The sequence below is a fragment of the Rhinatrema bivittatum genome, chromosome 13 (genome assembly GCF_901001135.1).
Source record: "Rhinatrema bivittatum chromosome 13, aRhiBiv1.1, whole genome shotgun sequence".
NCBI lineage: Eukaryota > Metazoa > Chordata > Amphibia > Gymnophiona > Rhinatrematidae > Rhinatrema > Rhinatrema bivittatum.
Genome location: NC_042627.1, coordinates 59,622,683 through 59,646,020, shown reverse-complemented (window position 1 = coordinate 59,646,020; position 23,338 = coordinate 59,622,683). Strand labels below are relative to the sequence as shown.

The 23,338-nt window shown below is 42.6% G+C and overlaps 1 protein-coding gene across 3 annotated transcripts in view; it reads right to left on the bottom strand.

Annotated features, from left to right (window-relative positions):
• Window positions 1–23,338, bottom strand: part of SPPL2A (signal peptide peptidase like 2A) — a 79,470-nt gene that overhangs the window by 22,173 nt on the left and 33,959 nt on the right. For all 3 annotated transcript variants that reach the window (XM_029574547.1, XM_029574548.1, XM_029574546.1), the window contains exons 8-10: window positions 20,779–20,880; window positions 13,757–13,838; window positions 2,562–2,636 (exon numbers count right to left, since the gene is read on the bottom strand). In XM_029574547.1, the coding sequence (XP_029430407.1) occupies window positions 2,562–2,636; window positions 13,757–13,838; window positions 20,779–20,880 (259 nt within the window). The remainder of the gene's footprint in view (window positions 1–2,561; window positions 2,637–13,756; window positions 13,839–20,778; window positions 20,881–23,338) is intronic.

Here is a 23,338-nt window from a genome sequence, read left to right as displayed (position 1 = left end):
AAACGAAGCTCATCTTTAGCATTTGTACTGCGGGGAAACTTTGTATCATGCAGAGGTTGTGTCAGCTTCTTACCACAGAGATTCATTGAAACATACAGTTTGACTGGGGGTGCCTAAACGTTTGCACACCACTACATATCACTGACTTTTCTTCAATTTGCTGTTCCATTTCTGCACCTTCTGCTTCTCTTTAGATATTCATGATTCAGTCCATGCTGCAGTGCTTTGCAGATTCATCAAGGTCGTACCAAGCATGGTCTCACCTTCTTCCTTCCACAAAGCACTGCGCCATGGGCTGGAAGAGATGTCTGGAAGCAAAGCAGACCAGATTTCTTCAAACTGTAGGACAGCCCAGAAGTATAAGCTCTTACTCTGTCAATCTGTAGCCTTTGCTGGATTATTTATTTCTTTGATACATATTCCACTTTTTAGTCATTTCAACACAGATTACATTCAGGACTGACAATGGCCTTTTTTTTGTTTAGTTTAATGTCTTTCACCTCCCAAGCCATCCTTAGATATTGCCAGTCTTTTCGTCCCTTCTCTTTAGCTTTGCATACTTCAGCTACTACATGGTGTAAACCCCACTCCTCCCTTGGTAAGACTGTTACACTTCAGAGGCTGTGGCTGACCCATTCTGTGCAGCTCCTGGAAAACCAAACAAACTTTCATGCTCCTGAAAGCAGGATTGCCTGCAAGGCCCAAGGGATCCCAAAAAAACCCCAGATACTTAGTCCACACAAAACTTGGTAAAAAAAAAAAAAAAAAAAGCATTAAAAAATCCAATTTTAAAGTTCAGCAGATAAGTCATGAATAAATTTCTGCATAGAGTCTATGAATGAGATATCAGCTTCTCAAACTGTTATTTATTTATTTGCTTTTTTATACCGACATTCAATTCAAAATATCACACCGGTTTACATTGAAACAAATTGTCAACAAATATTATTGAAGACCTAATACAGTATAACAGTTGAAAAACAGCGTGTGGAATAAGGAGGGGAAAAAAAACCCAAACCTAATAATTATCAATAAATTAAACATAGAACTATATAAGATAAGCAGCTAACATTATGAAACCAAAATTCAGTATCTCATCGATAATAAAAGGAACAAAACCGTGTATAAGGGGAAGAAATCTATCGAGTTTATTGGGGGAAAGCTTTGATAAAAAGCCATGTTTTAAGGTTTTTTCTAAAGGTGGATGTGGAGGGTTCAGTCCTTAGTGGTGTTAAACATTTTTTATTTTTTTTTTTTTAAAGAGAGATTAATTACTTCATATGTTGCTCAAGCTCTCTCACATTAGGATCCTTCCTAGTTTTCGCGCACCTCTCTGCAGCAGGCTTCCTCAGGCTGATGGTGTCCCCAATGGATATGGGGGTCCCTATCTTCCCAGTTGGCCCTTAGTCTTTTCTAAAGTGAACCTCCAATGCTCCCTGCAGAGGATCAATACATACTACACAATCTAGCCCTGAGCTCCTGAGGACTCCTCTGCAGAACTCCTTTCAATTAATTGCAAGACCAGACTCCTCCCTAAAACATATGGAGTCATCCTAAAACCCTAAGGGGACAAACTCCTTTACTCACCTTCCTGGTTCTCCCATTAATATAAGCTTAGTAAGGGCTAGCTATCCATACAATGGTTTCTGCAATCAGCTGGCACTTTATGATAGATACATTCAACTGACACAATGGGATTATTTTATCTGTGTAATTCTGGATTTCCTAATAAAGCTAAGAGCACAAAAGAGCTATTATCAAGTTTTAAGAGTGTGCAACATTAATGCTTGGTCAAACCAAAATACAGAAAAACTATTGGAGAGCTGTTAATAGATTTTCAAATGACTAGCACAATTTTTAATAGTGCAGTGAATGTTGCTGCATGCTCCATGAGCTTGAAATACTTTACAGCCCCACAAAAGAAAATTTTCTTAACCTATATTATGAAACAATGTGTTATATATTGTTGGAATCTGCAGGACAACTTAATTCTAACAATATCTGCACTTACTGCAATTTACTCAATGTCAAATACAAAAAGTAGTATCTGCCTTGATTTTACATTTTTAAGTGTTTTGCAAAACAAAACAAAAAAAACCCACAACCCAAAAAAACCCCAGAATACAAAATCTACAATATTTATTCCTAAAGACCCAAGCCGCACAATGTAACAGGAGTTCATGGACTTGTTATCCTGCTCAGAAAGCAACTTGTTATTGACTACTAAAGCAAAAACTTTACCATTTGTAAGAGCAGACAAATTAATGCAGTGTGTACTACTACAGTGCAGAAAGTGAAAAAGTGAAAACTGATGCGAAATGAGAAAATAGGATGAAGAACATAAGAAATGCTATGCAGGGTCAGATCAAGATCTGTTGAGCCCAGAATCTTGTCTGACAATGACCAGTCCGGGTCACATGTGCCCAGCAGATCTGGTTAGTATATGCATGTCACCTGAAAGGACTGTGCAGTTACTGCATTCAGAACACTATAAATGTGCGTGATTGAAGAAGAAAATCCATTCTGTTTACAAAAGATGGACAGAAAACTTGACTGCTTACCTTTGTGATCAATGGTGTTATGAAGACAAAAAATACATCATATAATAGAAAAAGGCTTAACAGTAGCACGCATGACTGCAGAAAAGGAGAGTTAAAGAAAACATCAGAAATTTAAGACACTTTACATGTTGAAAATAGCAGCACAAAATATTTTCCTTAGTGTGTGAAAATTCCTATGTCCTATTGCTCAGTGTTAATTATTGGATAAGTGATCTTGGTTGAACACGGTCAATGGCACATTAATGAAAAGCTGGACTAAATGGCTAGTAAACACGTACAGATGGAAGAAAAGAAAATTGGTTCTTACCTGCTAATTTTCTTTCCTGTAGTACCACAGATCAGTGCAGACTCTTGGGTTTTGCCTCCCTTCCAGCAGATGGAGACAGAGAAAGTTTTACCGACACTGGCATATAACCTAGTGTCAAAAGTACTACCAGTACATAATATAGATGCTTGTTATTAATGTTGACCAGTCATATAAGGCTTCATCGTACAAACCAAATTGCTAGATTGGCCTTATTTTTAAATCATCGGTCAAATCCAAAATCATAGAAAATTTTTTAAAGATTTTTTCAGTTGCAATGTCTCTATTATATGCAATTTTTGTGACTTATCTTATAAACATCGCTGATGGTATTAGGCTTGGAAGCTGTGAATTATCAACACGCCCGACATGGGTCCATGTTTTGAACGCTGCCAGTTTGTCAAGGGCTCAAAAATCAGCATCTAAGAGATAAAAACAATGTTCTCTCAGAAAAGTTATAAGGAATACAGCTGTCTCAAAAGTTATTTGTGGTGGGCAAACATATGTAGCAAACAACACTTACTGCATTTGTAGTCCTTAGTGTTTGAAGAATTCACAACATGGCGTTTCCGCGTTTATTTCCTGTGACAGCGCCATAAATACTGACTTAATATATATGCATGGATGACGTCAATGCATTAATGACGTGGCCAGTATCAGGTGAGAGTGTACCATTCTACCGCAAGGTTTAGCCCATTGGGATGAACTGAATTTAATTGTAGCACATAGATAACATTACTTGAAATGCAGTCAGTATAATTATGAGAAACGTGCGCAAGAATCTACCTATTAGTCAGTTTCTCTGACTACGTCATCTATGTTTTCACAAAACGGATTTTGTCACACAGTCTCAAATCATGATACAGAAATTTTTGCAACGGGGCTACCCACTTAAACATGTTCGAAAAGCTTACAAATGGGCTTTCAATGCTGAACGCGAGTGGTTGCTTCTGGACAACAAAGAGCCCGAAGAAGCTTGCTTAACATGTGTATTGCCTTTTTCTATCTTTTCAATTCAAATTGCTCATTTAATTTTTCATCATTGGCTTATTTTAAAAATGCACTCTATTTTTCATAATTCTCCTATTATTACTTATAATCGGGGAAAAAATCTCAAGGACCTATTAATTCATTCTTATTTATTTTCTTCAAACTCTGGAAATGACAACACAGCTCATTGGACTTGTGATAGATCTTCGTTTTGTAGCCAAGCCATCACTGGCCCAGATTGGATAGATCCTGGCGGCAACATTCACGTTTCTCATAATTATACTGACTACACTTCAAGTAATGTTATCTATGTGCTACAATGCCCATGTCCACTTCTTTATGTGGGAAGAACAAAACGTCCCATAAAGACCAGACTAACTGAACATCGCAGCTGTGTGACGACTTCCAAACTTCAAGCTCCAACTGTTTCTCACTGTATACAGTACCACCATTCATTTCAGGAAATCAAATGGCGCGTTGTTGAATTAGTGTACAGAAATCCTAGAGGTGGCAACACTAAAGCAGTGCTGAATTAGAGAGAGCAGTACTGGATTTACAAATCAAATTCAGTTCATCCCAATGGGCTAAACCTTGTGTTAGAATGGTACACTCTCACCTGATACTGGCCACGTCATTAATGCATTGACGTCATGCATGCATATATATTAAGTCAGTATTTCCGGCGCTGTCACAGGAAATAAACGCGGAAACGCCATGTTGTGAATTCTTCAAACACTAAGGACTACAAATGCAGTAAGTGTTGTTTGCTACATATATGTTTGCCCACCACAAATAACTTTTGAGACAGCTGTATTCCTTATAACTTTTCTGAGATAACATTGTTTTTATCTCTTAGACGCTGATTTTTGAGCCCTTGACAAAGAACGGCAGCGTTCGAAACATGGACCCATGTCGGGCGTGTTGATAATTCACGGCTTCCAAGCCTAATACCATCAGCGATGTTTATAAGATAAGTCACAAAAATTGTATATAATAGAGACATTGCAACTGAAAAAAATCTTTTAAAAAATTTTTCTATGATTTTGGATTTGACCGACAATTAAAAATAAGGCCAATCATCTAGCAATTTGGTTTGTACGATGAAGCCTATTATGACTGGTCAACATTAATAACAAGCATCTATATTATGTACTGGTAGTACTTTTGGCATTCTTTTCAGGATATTTGCACTTTGCCACAGTACCTAGATCGATTATTATTGGGATTCACGTGATTGAGTGTTGATATAACCTAGTGTGCCATCTTCAGTCCCTCAGTATTGATCTGTTCCAAAACAAAGACAGTAGAAAAAATGTGAACATTAATCACCCATAAATAGCTCCTGAACTATTAGTGGGAACCGGAAACTTAGAACAGATAAACTTGTCCCCCTGAAAAAACAAAACAAAACAAAAAAAAACTATGAAGGCCCAAACAAAACCCATGCCATGCTTCAGTCTATTTACAATAACAGATCGAGCAGACTCTCCAATTCTCCCCACATCAACTGTGCGGGACTCTGAACTGATCTGTGGTACTACAGGAATAAAAATTAGCAGGTAAGAACCAATTTTCCTTTCCCTGTACATATTCAGATCAGTCCAGATTCCTGGGATATACGAAAACTTCCCTAAATGGGGTGGGACCGCACGAGTCCCGCTTGTAGTACACTCTCAAAGCCCATGGCCTCTGGGGCCTGAACGTCCAAACAATAACGCCTGCCAGAAGTGTGCAAAGACTTCCAAGAAGCTGCCCTGCAAATCTCTTGTGGTGAAAACTGCTGACACATTGTCCAGGAAGCCTCTTGAGAACGGGTAGAATGAGCCCTTAACCCCTCAGGGACAGGGCAACCTTGACCCTGGCTTCCTTCAACCACCATGCAGTCATGGCTTTTGACACTTTATACCTTTTTTTTTTTTTTTTTAAACACACCACTCCACGGCACAGAAAGGTCATCAGACAACTGGAAGCTGTTAGTAACTTGGGAGGTCCACCAACTGATCTGAGTGAAAAAATTATACCACCTTCGGCAGAAAAGTTGGAACTATCCGCTAGGAGACCCCCAAATCCAAAATTTTCAAGAAAGGATCTCTACACGAGAATGTCTGAAGTCCAAGATCCACCTAGCAGAACAATTGGCCAAGAAAACCACCTTCGAAGTAAGATCTTTTATGGTAGTCCTAAGAGGCTCAAAAGGCGCCACATACATGTCTTTGAGAACAAGTTAAGGCTCCAGGAGGGACACAGCTTGTGGAGCAGAGGGCACAAATGTTTTGCCCCCCCAAAGGAAACGCACCACATCCTGATGAGCAGCCAGAACTGCTCCTTGTACCTTAGTATTGTCTTCGAGCCAACACTGCCACTCGAACTCTGAGGGAGTTAAAGGACAAACCCTTCACCAAATCTCTTTGCAAGAAGGTAAGGATATGTGCTACGGACGCTTGCATAAGGACCACCTCCTGCTCCGGGCACCAAGCTTCAAAAACTTTCAAGACTCTCACATAGGACAAGGAGGTGGAAGACTTTCTAGCCTACAATAGAGTAGAAATACCATCCTCAGAGAAACCTCAAGCGTTTCCTCTCAAAAACCAAGCCACAAGACAGAAGCGAGCTGCCTGATCTGAAAATATTTATTTAAAAGCTTTTATAGACCGGTATTTGTAGAAATATCATATCGGTTTACATGGAACTTAAAACGTAATACATGGAACAGGGTGCTTGGAACTTGGAGGGGGTGTAACATTAAATGGGGGTAAGTATTACCTCATGGCTATGGGACCTTGATGCAGAAGCTTTGGCAGATGAGCGAGTCTCAACAGGCTGTCTACCGCTAGACTAATCTGCAAACCAAGGTCTCTGAGGCCATTCTGGAGCCACCAACATCACTGCTAACAGATGACTCCATACGCTGCAAAATCTTGCCCACCAGCAGCCTTGGTGGAAACACATACAGCAGAATGTTCCGCTGCCAAGGAAGGACCAAGGCGTCAAGTACCTCTGCTCAATGTTCTCTTTTGCAATTGAAGAAGCGGGGTGCCTTGGCATTTCGCGGAGTTGCCATTAAAACATAGAAACATAGAAATGACGGCAGAAGAAGACCAAACGGCCCATCCAGTCTGCCCAGCAAGCTTCACACATTTTTTTTTCTCATACTTATCTGTTTCTCTTAGCTCTTTAGTTCTATTTCCCTTCCACTCCCACCATTAATGTAGAGAGCAGTGATGGAGCTGCATCCAAGTGAAATATCAAGCTTGATTAGTTAGGAGTAGTAGGGGTAGTAACTGCCGCAATAAGCAAGGTACACCCATGCTTATTTGTTTTACCCAGACTATGTTATTCAGCCCTTATTGGTTGTTTTTCTTCTCCCCTGCCGTTGAAGCAGAGAGCTATGCTGGATATGCGTGAAGTATCAGTTTTACTTCTCCCCTGCCGTTGAAGCAGAGAGCTATGCTGGATATGCGTGAAGTATCAGTTTTTCTTCTCCCCTGCCGTTGAAGCAGAGAGCTATACTGGATATGCGTGAAGTATCAGTTTTTCTTCTCCCCTGCCGCTGAAGCAGAGAGCTATACTGGATATGCGTGAAGTATCAGTTTTTCTTCTCAAGCACTCACCACCAACCACACCACTCTCATCTGTAAGCAATTGACAGACCATGACGCTTCTTCCACCAACCACTGGCCTTGCACAGATTGATCCTGGCAGACAGCTCCCCAACTGGAGAGGCCGGCGTCAGTGTTAACCACTGTCTACTCCGGAACTTCCAAGTCCATACCTCGATACAAGTGGTCCCGACCAAGCCACTCTGAGAGACTAAGATCTGGCTGAGGAAACTGAAAACTACTCTGACAATGGACCCCAGCAGGAAAGTAACGCTGCCTGTAGAAGCCTCATATGAGCAAACGCCCAAGGCTCGAGTTCCAATGTGGACACCATGGAGCTGAGAACCTGTAGGTAATCCAAGACCTTGGGCATTTGGCTCTCCAACAATCTACAACTGCAACTTGACAATGTGCTCCTCTTAAGGAAAAACTTCCCAGCTTGGCATCAAAGTGTGCTCCCAGAAATTCCAACACTTGAGATGGGAGGGGCTAATCTTGGACCATTTCACAATCCAACTGAGTGACCGCAAGTGCTGCAGCACTAAATCCACTGCTTGTCTGCAGTGTGCCTCCAACTCTGCCCAAATAAGCCAATCGTCTAGATATGGATGACCTAGCACTCTTTCCTGCCTGACAACTGCCACCACCACCACTACCATCCCCTTGGGGCCATCGCGAGCCCGAACAGCAGGGTGCAAAGCTGAAAATGCCTGCCAAGGATCTGGGATCGCAGAAACCTCTGATGGTCAGGCTGGATGCTTACATGCAATTAGGCTTTGGTCAGATCCAGGGATGCCAAGAACGCTCCTTTGCGTACCACTGCAATGACTGAGCAGAGAGTCTCCACACGAAAACAAAGGACCCGAGAGCCACGTTCACCTCCTTCAAATCTTTGGAACCATGAAGTAAATGGAGTAACGTCCCTTCCTGCGCTCCTTCACGGGAACTGAGACAATGGCTCCCAGCATCCGTAGCCGTACAGAGTTTGCAATGGGAAATCATGAACAGATCTCGAAGTGGACGAGCAAATTCTAAAGTGTAACCTTATCTTATCACTCTTAAGACCCACTGATCTGTAATAATCCTGGCTCACTCCTTGGGGGGAGGGAAAAAAGAGTCAACCAACTCCCTATAAGCAGGATGGAGGAGTGGACCAGCCTCGCATCATTGTACTGATTTGGCTCCAGAGCCACCCTGGCCAGAGCCATCTCTGTCCAGCTTTCGCCCACGAAAAGACTGGTTCCAAGACTGCTGCCTCTGAGGCTTCTCTCTGAACACCTGCTGACAACTTTCCTTGACTAAAACACCTGCTCCCCTGGAAGCGAGCATACCCAGAAGAGGAATTCCTCACCCCTACAGGCCTATCTTCAGGCAACTTGTGCACTTTATTGTCCCCGAGATGCTTTATCAGCTCCTCCAAATCTTCTCCAAAAAGCAGCTTCCCTTAATTGAGACTTGGCCGCCACACCCGCAGACCAGGTCCTTAACCACAGCAGTCTCCTTTCTGACATCGCCAACATTATGATCCTAGAGGATGTCCTGACAAGGTCATTAAGCGCATCCGCACCATAGGTTACCACAGCTTCCAGACGCTCCACCTGCTTCGCCTCCGGAAAGGACATGGACTCGTTGGACTGCAGTTGTTGAATCTAATGCAGCCCCCACTCGAAGCATGAAACTGCTGCACGCCGAATGCCGAGTGCAGACACATCACAGATCTTGATTCAGAAGGACCTCAAGGTTCTGTAGTTCCTTCAAAGCTGACACACCAGCTACCAGAATCAATTCCTTCGATACAGCCAATACACAGGCATCCACCTTCGGAACTACCAAGAGCTCCAGAGTGTCCTTGGGCAAAGGATATAACTTATACATTACCTGGCCCACCTTCAGGCTGGTCTCCAGAGTATCCCACTCCCTGACCACCAACTTCTTGATTGGCTTGTGAATAGGAAAAGCTTTCGCTGGGCCCCATAAGCCAGCTAGGACAGGGTCCACATCCTCCTGATTGGACCCTTCTTCAGAAAGTTTTATTCCTAGTTTCCGCAAAACATGGGGGATCAGGAGCCCCAATTCCTCCCTGTGGAACAGACGTACCACCCTTGCATCATCGCCATCCACAGGTGGGCCCTTCCCCCTGCTCCTCTTCGGAATCCCAACCCTGCCCGGGGGAGGATCTGCTTGAGGAGGACCAGAACCAGCCGGAACAGACCTCCAAAATCCTCTGAAAGATCGTCCACTGCGGCAAACTGTGAGGGCTCCCCAAACCCCAGTAGCCCCCGGCCTCCTTGTGGTTCCGGATTTCTTCCTGGGCTGAGACCCAGAAAAAGCTTCACTCTTGGGCCCTTACTGCACCGTGGCTTTGCAGGCCAGATAAGCCATTTGCATTAACAGTACAAAATCCGTTGAAAAAGGCAGAACTATCCAAAACTTCCCCCAGGAGGTCATCTGCCCCTCCCCCCCCCCCCCCCCCAAAGTCCTGCACGGGTCTGCAGCTTCAATAGCAGCAGCCTGCCGCCTCACTAATGTGGTCAACATGGCAGTCGTTCCCACGCCGACAGGGAATGTGTCTGAGGCTTCCCATGGCGCCTGCAAAGTCCTCCTGACTTGAGCTACCACTCAGACACCCCACCCCCACGGACAAATCCAAACTGTCCTCTCTTCCGGGAGGCAGCGAGAGCAGCAGCCGTTTCGTGCAAGTCCTGTGCGTGAATCACCACAGCCTGCACATTTAGTGCCACACAGAATGCTCTTAAAGCAGCTGCCCGCGGGAGATTGACGCCGGAAGAAAAAGGAGCAAGGGGCTGAGTCTATTAACACCAAGCCCTACTAGGTGTGAGCTGCACACTACCACCGAAAGGGACAGCTTCTCTCTCTCGCCTGAAATGTTTCTTCTGCTGCTTTTTTTTGTGCTGCCTTTTTTTTTTTTTTAAACTTTAACCAAACTAGCCAGCAAAGATACAAAAGAGACAAAAGGCACACTTCCCTGTGCTGAAGATTGGTAGTAGGCTCCTTTGATCCTTCTGGGAAGAAGGTGCTGGGACCACCAACCTTCACAACCTCCCAGCGACTAAGGACCCCAACCCTCTGGCTCATCCACCTCAAGACAAGGAGGAATAAATATCGGAGACGTTTTGGTGCATTCATTTCTAAAAGCACCAGTCAAAGATTCGAATCAACCTTGTGGGCATTGGACTTGTCAACGATATTCTGTATGTGACCAAGCCATCACAGGGGAAATATGGGAAGATGCTCAAGGAGGCACACTTAGAGCCTAGCAATATACAAACTGTTCATCCACATATGTAGTATATTTGATAGAATGTCCTTGTAAATTGTATTATTTATTTAAAATCTTTTCTATACCGTCGTTTAGTAGTGCACCATCACAACGGTTTACAGGGAGGCACGTAAATTTTCATTTGGTTAAATTCTTACTACTAAAGTGCCACAACATTTGTCGGTAACAATTTTTCATAATATAAGGTATAAGATGTGTGATCTGGATCCTGTCCTTTTACATGATTAATAGGCAAATCATACAAGAATTGAACTTTATACTGCATATCTCTTATTCTATATTAATGATGATGATGAATTAAAATAATAAAATATACAATTACACTACTAGGTGACTTAGCTGTGTGTAGATGTTCATTTGCTTATCCATTTAAACTTCATGTCCCCCATTCTCATTGTAAAATGCTTTTTTAAAAAGCCATGTTTTTAAATTTTTTTTAAAAGAGTTTTAAATCACTTTGTAATCTTGTTTCGAGTGGCAATGAGTTCCATAATGCTGGTCCGGCTAGGGAAAGGGCTCGTTCTCTAACTTGGGTTAGTTTTGCTGTCCTAACTGAGGGGATGGTTAATAGAACTCTATTGGCTGATCTAAGATTTCTTTGTGGGACGTGTAAGCGTAGTGCTGAGTTTAGCCAGTCTGCTTTTTCTTCGTTGATCAGTTTGTGAATTGTGCAGAGTGTTTTATATTGCACTCTCTGTTCTATCGGCAGCCAGTGTAAATCGGCAAGTGTTTGAGTGATATGTTCTCTCTTGCTTTTACCAGTAAGTATTCTGGCAGCCGAGTTTTGTAATATTTGTAGCGCTCTTATTGTTGAGTATGGTAGTCCTAGAAATAGTGTATTACAGTAGTCTGTGCTGGTGAATATAAGTGCTTGTAGAACTTATATGTGGGAAGGACTAAGAGGATGGTTCGTATTAGACTCATTGAACAAAAAAGCTGTATGACTACCGAGAAGATCACAGCCCCGATGGTCGCACATTGCAAAGAATTTCAGCATTCGTTTGACTATTTACGAAAAATACAGGCGAATCCGCGAGGGGGAGATTTAAACAGAGTTTTAAATCTTAAAGAACAGCAATGGATTTTTAAATTGAAAATAGTGTCACCAGCTGGTTTAAATGCCTCCATCGAGTGGTATTCCCTTATTTAGCAGGGGAGGAGCTTTGTGATGTCATTTTAGTAGCATTTAAGACAGTTCCGGGGATTCCCTGAAAAAAAGAACAATGATTTGAATGGAAACGCTGGACCGCCATTTTTTAAATATCTATGTGAGTACCCTGAAAGTGCCGCTGGTCTGGGAATAATGGATTGTTAGTTGTGACATAAAATTCAGTTGAATGATGTTATTCAGAAGTTTTTTTGACGCAGGAATACCACCCTTGAAAAAGGACTAGCAGTCCGAAACATGGTCCCGTGTCGGGTGACCAGTTTTTGTCGGGACTACACAGATAGAATCTGGAGATGATCGACCATCACGAATCAATCTGAGGGTTGACACAGAATTAGCTAAGTATTTTATGATTTGAAATTTCAATAGCATATAAAAAAGACAAAAAAAGGATTATTGCTGGTCTTTCCATCTAATGACCTATGATTAAGAGTAAGGCTGAGTCTTAAAGCGCAAGCTAATCCGATGATGTCTAGTATGATGGTCATCTATGACAACTGTAATTTTGTTGATATCGGAGTGAGAGCGTCTATAATTTATAATGCACGGATGAGTGTTGGTATAGTAGTATAATCTGTTTATATTAACCAACGGATCCAATCACAAAATATTTCAGTTCACCATCTGGCTATATTAGTAGTTGACACTAAGTTATATGCCAGTGTCAGTAAAACTTTCTCTGTCTCCATCTGCTGGAAGGGAGGCAAAACCCAGGAGTCTGGACTGCTCTGGGTATGTACAGAGAATGTCTGTATTATCCACTTACAGCTGGATAACCCAAAAGTACAGGGGCCTCACACACAGGAAGTAGGTAATGATTTATTAGGAAACTAAATCATTATGGCACCAAGCTAATTTTATAATCTGTGTCTCTTATTGGCTGCTGAATAGTGAATTTGTACTCCATAACCTTAACAGGTATTCCCTATAATGTCTGGGAACCAAATTGCCAAAGGCATTATAACTAAGGCTGATAAGCCCTCTTCAGAAGATAAAAATGAGGGACACAACAAACTTACAGGCCGATACAGTAAAGTCCGGGGGAGAGCGGACGAACGCCCGCTCTCCCGGCGCGCGCACTGGCCACTCGCCGTGCGCACGATACAGTATGCAAATTAGGTGGTGCGGTAGAAACAGGCAAAAGGAGGTGCTAGGGACACTAGCGCGTCTCTAGCGCCTCCTTTTAGCCTGGAGCAGCAGCTGTCAGCGGGTTTGACAGCCGACGCTCAATTTTGCTGGCGTCAGTTCTCGAGCCCGCTGACAGCCACGGGCTCGGAAACCGGACGCCGGCAAAATTGAGCGTCCGGTTTTCGGCCCAACAGCCACCGGCCCATTTTAAATTTTTATTTATTTTTTTTTTTTTACTTTTTTTTACCCTTCGGGACCTCCGACTTAATATCGCCATGATATTAAGTCGGAGGGTGCACAGAAAAGCAGTTTTTACTGCTTTTCTGTGCACTTTCCCGGTGCTGGCAGAAACTAGCGCCTACCTTTGGGTAGGCGCTAATTTCTTAGTTAAATGTGCGGCTTGGCTGCACATTTTACTTTCTGTATCGCGGGGAATACCTAATAGAACCATCAACATGCATTTGCATGTTGAGGGCGCTATTAGGTGCTGTGGGTTGGACGTGCGTTTTCCGCCCCTTATTGAATAAGGGGTAAGGGAAAACGCGCGTCCAAGAGCAGGTTAACAGTGCGCTCCGTTGGAGCGCACTGTACTGTATCGGCCTGTTACTTGGTATCAACCAGCATAAAGAGGGAAGGGAAAGTGGATGGAACTGAAATCTTCATAGTAGCAAATAAATGAATTGTGTGCCCAGACTTTCATCGTACCTTGAAGTTTGTCAATCTTAGAGTTTTTATGAAGTTGAGGCAGAAAGCAATTCCCAAAGTATCATGTAAAATCCAAATCCATCTAAAAAAACAAACAAACCAAAAAAATGAATCTCCTAGTTTTTGTATTTTGGAAATCCTACACATTAAGCAAAAGCTCCTTAAAAGCTTCCTATGCAGAGGTCATTTTTAATACCTACAAACTGAGGAGCTTTTGTGATATGTTAATAGGACTCTATTTTTGTCCTTGCTATATTCCATTTATTTGTATGCCATTTCTAGAACATGTTTTCTAATACATATTTTAGGGCTCTAATGAGCCCTATGGCCTAGTGACACATGGCAATTCACAGAAAGTTGAGACCAGTAGTAGGCAGCTCAAGGCAATCTGCTGCCCGAGGTGAAGGATGAGGTTACACTCCCCCAGGTATGGCACAGGTCAAATTATTGAGAGGGACAAGGGAAAGAGCTCCCTTGTAGTCTGGCCCCTTTCAGTGATTTGAAATGCCACAGAATGAGGAAAGCAAGGGTTAGAGTCTCAAGAGAAGTGGCAAACGATTCAGTGATATTTCTAGGAAGCTGGCAACCCTGCCATATTCCCGGAAACCCTGTGACCTGCCTCCCACTTTCCCTCAGCATTTGCCCTCTGCAGAAATGGAAAATGGGTGAATGGTGGGCTCTGTGTGTGGTGCACTCTCTCCAGGCAAATCTTACAATCATGTGCCCCCTCCTACTCAGAAGTCGTCTTCTGAGGTTAAAATATCACATGTATATTTTTCATGCACTGCTGTGGTGTTAACCAGAAATCCCTGCAAAAAAGAAGCTTGGAACCCTGGTATTAAGCCTATTGTAAAGTGCATTCGATGTGGGCTTTGGCCCTCAGAAAGCCATGAGTAAACTGAATTACAATATAGTAAACTTCCCATACCAAAACAGCACTAACTGCCAACACTCAAAACAGTAACAGTCCTACCTATAACAAGCCAACACTGCAAATATCACACCAGGCTCTGAAACAACAATTCTCCTCCTATTAGGAAAACAGAACAAGCTAGCCTATTATAAATTCCTACACAGAAACTACATGCCAGCAGAATACCTCACTTCAGCCACACATGCAGCACATAGACAGACCTTCACCAGATATGGAATAAAGATATATAAAGTATAAATAGAAATGTGCAGACAAAAACTGAACTGGAAACTGCAAGAAGCCAGATTCTGTATCCAATGTAATAATGGAGAAACAGAAACACCATTACTCCTCATAAGAACATAAGAAGTTGGCACAACGCACAATTAAGCTCTGGAATTTGTTGCCAGAGGATGTGGTTAGTGCAGTTAGTGTAGCTGGGTTTAAAAAAGGTTTGGAGAAGTCTATTGACGGCTATTAATCAAGTTTACTTAGGGAATAGCCACTGCTATTAATTGTATCAGTAGCATGGGATCTTCTTGGTGTTTGGGTAATTGACAGGTTTCTTGTGGCCTGGTTTCGTCTGTTGGAAACAGGATGCTGGGCTTGTTGGACCCTTGGTCTGATTCAGCATTCAATTTATGTTCTTATGGCATACTGGGTCAGACCAAGGTTCCATCAAGCTCAGCATCCTGTTTCCAACAGTGGCCAATCCAGGATACAAGTACCTGGCAAAAAAAAATAAAACAAAATTCAGAAATATCATTATTCATAATAGTAACATCATACTAATAGACAGAATAAATATTTTAAAACAGCTGACGAAGAAAACATCATTCAATAAATTGATTAGTCTATAAGGTGCCACCTGCCTCTTGTCATTTTTGCTACTCCAGACTAGCATGGCTATCTTTCTAAATATTCAATACTTAAACTAAAACATTTCTCTCAAAAATCATAAAATATTTCAAATAGACATTAGTCACCACCCGACAATTAAAACTAATAAGAATAAAAAAAAATCCCTGCTCTCCATAGCTGGGATCTTTTGATTTCCAATCACCTTCAGGCCGATACAGTACAGGGCGCTCCGACGGAGCGCACTGTTAACCTGCTCTTGGACGCGCGTTTTCTCCTTATTCAGTAAGGGGATGAAAACGCACGTCCAACCCGCGGCACCTAATAGCTCCCTCAACATGCAAATGCATCTTGATGGCCCTATTAGGTATTCCCCGCAATACAGAAAGTAAAATGTGCAGCCAAGCCGCACATTTTACTTTAAGAAATTAGCGCCTACCCAAAGGTAGGCGCTAATTTCTTCCGGCACCGGGAAAGTGCACAGAAAAGCAGTAAAAACTGCTTTTCTGTGCACCCTCCGACTTAATATCATGGCGATATTAAGTCGGAGGTCCCGAAGAGTAAAAAAAAAGTTTAAAAAAAAAGTTAAAAAAAAATTTGAATTCGGCCCGCAGCTGTCGGGCCGAAAACCGGATGCTCAATTTTGCCGGCGTCCGGTTTACGAGCCCATGGCTGTCAGCGGGCTCGAGAACCGGTGCCGGCAAAATTGAGCGTCGGCTGTCAAACCCGCCGACAGCCTCCGCTCCGGGCTAAAAGGAGGCGCTATGGACGCGCTAGTGTCCCTAGTGCCTCCTTTTGCCTGTTTTCTACCGCACCACCTAATTTGAATACTGAATCGCGCGCACCAGCAAGGGGCCTGTGCGCGCACCAGGAGAGCGGGCGTTCGTCCGCTCTCCCGCGGACTTTACTGAATCGGCCTGCTTGAGATTTATTTTTATTTATTTATCGAGTTTTATATACAGTCATTCGGTTATGCCATCACAACGGTTTACAAATTTTGACAGGAGGGATAGTTTAGATGGGTAGTACAAAGATCATCATCGTGGTCAGGTATAGGTACAGGGAGGGACAGGTACAGGTACAGTCAAGGTTAAAGTACAGCAGGTAAAGGTACAGAGCAATAAGGTGGCAGTTAAACAATGGGAACAGTTATGTTCGCAGCTGGAGATGTCACGGTGTTATGTTGTCTTTGGGAACTGAGCATGTTTATGTCTGTTTGGGGGTTCTGTTGCAGGGGGGGTTGTTGGGTGACCTTGGGTGTCTTTGTAAGCTTTGATGAACAGCCAAGTTTTCAAATCTTTTTAAGTTGGGTTGCATTCTTAGTTCCGTCGGGAGTGTGTTCCATATTTTGGGACTGGTGATGGAGAATGCTCTCTTTCTCGGGTTGTTGTTAGTTGCGCTGTTCGGACGGGGGGGGGGGGGGGGGGAACTGTCAGAGGCCCTTGTTGTTTGATCGTAGGTTTCATTGAGGCGTGTGAGGAATGAGATTTGTGGTTGACCAGTTTGTTTGATCTTTATGTATAAGTTTGTGTGTGATGGTCAGGGTCTTGTATTCTATTCGGTATTAAATTGGTAGCCAGTGTAGGGATATAAGGATGGGTGTTATGTGTTCTTTTGTGTCTGTTAGGATTCTAGCCGCTGTATTTTGTAGGATTTGGAGTGGTCTGATGCTGGAAACTAGTAGTCCAAGTAGTAGGGAGTTGCAATAGTCGTTGCTGGAGAAAATGAACAGTTACAGTTCTGAAATCCTCTGGGGTTAGAAAGGGATGTAAATAGAGATGTTGTAGATTGGGGGGCAGGGGGATCCCTAAAACATTATCCTCTCTTTCTCACATGTACTTGCATACTCACTCTCATACACAGGCTCTCTCCCCCTCACATGCACACAGGCTCTTTACACACACCCTCTCTCACACACACACACCCTCACTTCTCTTTCACACAGACTCACACAGGTACTCGTTCATACCCACTCTTTCATATGTACACACACAGAGGCTGTCACTTATACATGCACACAGGCTGTCTCTTACTCTCTCTCATACACAAACAGGCTCTCACTCTATTTTCACATACATACATACATACACATACATATATATCTAGGGCCTCCCCCTCTCTTTCTCGGGCCACAGCCACACTGTGCCTCTCTTCCAGCCGCAGTGGGATAGGCTCCACCAAGCCTCTCTCCCAGTCACAGGGGGATGGGCTCCACAATGGAAGTAACCTCTACTACACAAAAACAGTGAAGATCTGAGCTTGGAGATTTCCCTCTCTGCCAGCTGGAGACCTCAGTTCACCTCAGTCCCTGAAGAAGTCAGAGAACAAGTACCAATTCCACCAAACACTCTAAGACAATCAGCACTATCAGCGACTCCAGTAATTGTCAAGATAGAGACCACAAACAAACAAATAACCTACTCTATGTTTCAAAAAGAAAAAAAACCAAAACACTATTTTCAGCTCCCCAAGGGATGTGTGTAAATGTGATTTTTTTTTCTCCCTAAATAAACTATCATGACAGGAGAGAGAGTCTAAGTTCTTATAATCACAGCAGGGTGTTTGATTCAGTTCAAATTGCAGACCATGTTCTGTGGAAGTTCCCTTTCTGAAGGCACATCAGCTTCATTGGCTGTAAAGTCACCCCAATCTACAGGTGTACAATGCTATACATTTCCCAAAGGAAAAGAGAATATTGTTATTGTCTTCCTGGTAATACATCAAAGAACTTTTTTTTTATTATTATTAACAATTTTTATTGAGAAGAATGTGTCACTGAGCATACAATAAACTTCAGCATTCGGATAAAACCATTGTAATAATAGTATCTAAAAGAACGTTACAAACTAGGCCCCATCCAAAACTCTCTTCCCTTCCAGTGTTTCCCTCCCTCCCCCGTCCCCCGTCCCCCCTCCCAATCCCTTCCCTCAACTCCAATCATCAAGGAACTTCTGATCTCCTCCTGGCATAGATTCAGCTTGGTTTTGGAGCAATCAGAGAATTGTTATACTCGCAGCATTTTTTTTTCTATAGCAGGTTTAGTCCTGCTTTGGCTATGGACATTATATTGCTGTGTCCCCAATGGAACTGGATGGCAGGGCAGGGCCTTAACCCCCCCAGAGTTGTGCAGATTCTCAATCTCAGCCAAAAAGGACCATGGCTCAGAACCTGCACTTGGATCCCAGCTGACAGCAATACTCTGGGTTTATTCAGTCTGAAGAGAAATCAGACTGTGCCTGCACCTTAGTTTCAGCATGAAGTTTAAAGTGCAGCCAAACACCACACAAAAAAGCAAGCCCTGGGGCTACAAAGAAAAGATCTTTGAGGTGAGCTTTTTTAGGAATGCATAAAAATACATTTTTTCATTAAACATCTCTAAGAATACTTTTGTGCCAACCATAGTGAAATGCCTCTTTTATAAGACCAAGCTTGTCGAGTGTTTGTTTGGTTTTTTTTATACATGTAGTTTTTCCTTTTAGAACTAAGACCATAATGCAGTCTTGGACTTGAGGGACCTCAAGCCCAAAATTCAGAACAAAGCAAAAAGACAAAACAAAATGACAACTTCCCTAGCTGATAAATTTAAGTTTAAGAAAAACAAAGCTGTTGTAATGAATTATTTGCTTTGCAGGATAGATTATTTTATCTGACTAACATTATGCTCTGGTAAGGAGAGGAATGGTAGAAGTCTTCAAACAGAGAAGCCATTCCACCCACACTAAATAACTTTCCTAAGGAAACCCCCTTCTTCAAATCCCTTCTCGCTGTCCTGAGCCTCTGAATAAGAATGATTTGCTTGTTTCTATGTCCCTGCTTAAATCCAGAAGTCTTCTGCTTGTGGCTTTCTGTGTGTCCCTCTTTTACCTCGTGAGACTGTTGCTCCTGACAGAACTCTTGCAATAGATTAAAACATACAGATTAAGTAGCACCCAAACCACACAGAGCAAACAAGGCACCCTATAAAGATACAGAGTACCCTGTTTGGCTTGAAGCCTTTAGAATTCTAAAGTAGATTTCAATATAAATCTTTTATGATGATTAATTGCATTTTGATTAAAAAAATTTTTTTTAGATGTTTGTATCAGCATTTATTAATATTTTGTTAATTTTAAGTATGTTATAGTATTTTTTTTATTGTTGTAAACCACTCTGATGATTTGGAAAACTGAAATGTATATTAAATACATAATATTTTGTGAGAGCAATAGGGTTGGCTCTACTGCTTGTACAACATCTGTTACGACAAGAGGCTGAAGGATCTGCATATGTACATCTTGGAAGAGAGGACGTGCAGGGGAGATAGGATACAGACCTTCAGATATCTGAAAGGTTTTAATGATAGACATACTTCGAAACTTTTTTGTTGGAAAAGAAATAGTAGAACTAGGGGTCATGAAATTAAACTCCAGGAGGGATGACCGGAAATATGTCAGCAAATATTTCTTTAAGAAGCAGGTGGTGGATGCCTTGAATGCCCTTCCGGAGGAAGTGGTGAACACAAAAAAGGTCAAAGAATTCAAAGGGGCAGGGATAAACACTGTGGATCCCTAAAGGCTGAAGGATGGAAATGAAGAACAGGGTACCTGGGGGTAACCTGCTTGGTGGCGGTTACTACCCTAACAATATGAATGGGGATTGCTACCCTTAACCAATAAGCCTTGATGCTTTTGATGCAACTGCTCTCCGTTTTGATGGCATTGGGGGGGGGGGCGGGGGGGGGAGTTGGATTCAGAGGACAACCAACTTGGGCCCTGACTTTTATGGTCTGGGGGTACTGATTCGCAGACATAAGGAAAAAAGCACAGGACTGCTTCCCCAGCCAAATTCAAAAGCAAAGCATATCAAGCATCATTCTCTGAATTTTCAAGACGGCTTCTCACCCAGTAAAAATGTTGCTTTGTTAATATAGAAAGCTTAGGGGTCACCTGCACAGAGCAGCAGTTACTATCATAAGAAACTGGCTGGGCAGACTAGGTGGTCCATTTGGTATTTTTCTGCTATCAATACTATGTTACTATGGAAAAAAGGGGTTCAAATAGAGCATGGTCAATATCCTCTCTTTCCACTGAGGTAGACAAAATGATTAGCAGTGCTAACTAGTTCATAATATTTGTTCAAAATGTTTGTAAGAACACAGATGTTATATGTCCTATTTCACAAATGAAATTGTGCAATGCCTTAGCAGGTTTCCTAAAAGGTGTTACAGTATAATATTTAGTATTACTAAAATATTATCCTTTTCATTACATACCTGTCTTCATTCCTAAATACTGCCCACACTACAGACATGGCTATACAGAATGCAGCCAGAAACACAAGTCTCACTTCAAGAATTCTGTTGCAGCATGAAATCCTAAGGATATAAAGGATTCATTACATTTAAAAATTCCAAGTATAATAGGGCAACAATCTCTTACAGAAACCATGCATCCTATTGGCAGTAAAATTCAAATTCATCAGAAGGATTAACCCTTCATACAATAAGCAAGCAAACAGGTAGGTCCATTTCTCCTAAAAACAATGTAGTATTGAGATGCTGGGTCACTCTTTTCTACCATGTCATGTCCTTAATAGAGATGTGCATTCGTTTATCACGAATTAGGCAATTTCAATGAAATTGCCTAATTCGTCGTGGGTCGGGGGCCCCGAACCCCAAAACTGATTTTCCCTGAACTACGAGGAAAATGTTTTTCGGGTTTGTACAGGGAGGGGCACATTTTATTTTTTTTTAAAATAAAAAACCACCCCAAGCATTAAAATTCACTTTAATACAACCCCCCCACCATCCCGATCCCTCCCCAAGACTTACTAACATCCCTGGTGGTTCAGCGGGGTCCCGTGAGGGATTTCTCCCTCCATGCTGTCTGACCTGCCTCGATCAAAATGGCACCGATCGCCTTTGACCTACTGTGTCACAGGGGCTACCAGTGCCATTGGTAAGCCCCTGTCACATGGCCATCGGTGCCATAGTGAGGGCAAAGGCGATTGGCGCCATTTTGAGTACTGGCAACCGATGGCCCGAGTGCAGGTCACTCCTGGACCCCCGCTGGACTTTTGGCAAGTCTTGTGGGGGTCAGGAGGGTCCACCAAGACTTGCCAAAAGTCCCTGGTGTTCCAGCGGGAGTCCAGGAGCGACCTCCTGCACTCGGACCGTCGGCTGCCAGTAATCAAAATGGCGTCGCTAGCCTTTGCCCATACTATGTCACGGGGGCTACTGGTGCCATTGGTCAGCCCCCTGTCACATGGTAGGAGCACAAGATGGCGCCGATGGCCATGTGACAGGGGTTGACCAATGGCACCGGTAGCCCCTGTGACATAGTATGGGCAAAGGCTATCTGCGTCATTTTGATCAAGGCAGGCCTGAAAGTCAGACAGCACGAAGAGAGAAATCCCTCGCGGGACCCCACTGGACCACCAGGGATGTTAGTAAGTCTTGGGGAGGGATCAGGATGGTGGGGGGGTTGTATTTAATGTATTAAAGTGAATTTTAATGCTTGGGGTGGGTTTTTTTGAGCTTCGTTTTCTCGCGTCGTTTTTTGGGCCAGTTTAGTTTTTCCCCATTTTTCCAAAAAAACTAACCGAGGAAAAACTAACTTTACTCCGAAGTGTCCGACTCAAAAAACGACCCGGTAGAAAAAAAACGAAGCTCATCTCTAGTCCTTAACTACTTCCAAGTAGTAGTCAAGGAATGAAGAATTGGATGGGTTTTGCAGACACTGGTTACAGATGATTCCATCACATCACATTGTGAAACCTGGCTCCATGGCATGGGCACACTTCTGGTCACTGCAGCACAGAATTCAAGTCTCCTATCCATTACAGTTGGCATGGCTTGGACACATTTCAGACCCAGGTTACTGTTGCAGGAGTGACCCCCTCAGAGCTGTTTTTAAGGATTCAGATAGGCCAATTTATGTGAGGATATCGCCATTTACCAGCATAAATGGCTTTGAAAGTTGTCCTCCAAATGTTTTCTCTCACCATTTAAGGGTTCTGAAGGATAAGATAGTTCAATTTTGCTATCCAGATGTGTCAAGGAAACTTTCATTGCAAAGATGTATGCCAAACTAATTCCTTGAAAAAGGCTAAACAAAATAAACCAAACAAATCTGTACAAGTTGCTGATAAAAGTCATTTCGTGTGGCTTCTCTATAGTTTTGAAGTTACAGCACTTAAATACTGCAGATTACAAACAGCACAGATTTGTTTTATTTACTTTATCTTTATTTAGATTTTTTTAAATTCCGCTTTTTGGCACGTCAAAACGTACATCAAAGCGGATTAGATTCAAGTACTGTAGGTATTTCCCTATACCCACAGGGCTTTCAATCTAATTTTTGTACCTGAGGCAACAGAGGGTAAAGTGACTTGCCCAAGAAGCAACAGTGGGATTTGAACTCTGGTTTCCCTGGGTCATAGCCCGCTGCTTTAACTACTAGGCTACTCCTTGCAAAACTCCACATGGAAAGCAGTAACAGTTACTGTATTCTGCATCAATTAAAAACTTTTACTAGTCAGTCATTCCTGAATTGCTTTAGCAGCTCCCTCACAATTTCCCCTGAGTCTCTAGGAATGGCCATGTCAGCAAGAATCACACATTACATCACACTTGCTGTTTGACTGGACAATGGTGGCTGCGATGTCACAGATTATACACCACCCACTGCATGTGCTAGTATGATCCTGCCCAATATGGGGTAATCTGTGACTGACTCAAATGGCCAAAGGTTCAAGCAAATTGCAACAGAACCGCAACTGCTAGAATTTCAAAGCCAATGACACATCGGTTAATTAATAAGATACTGCGGCAT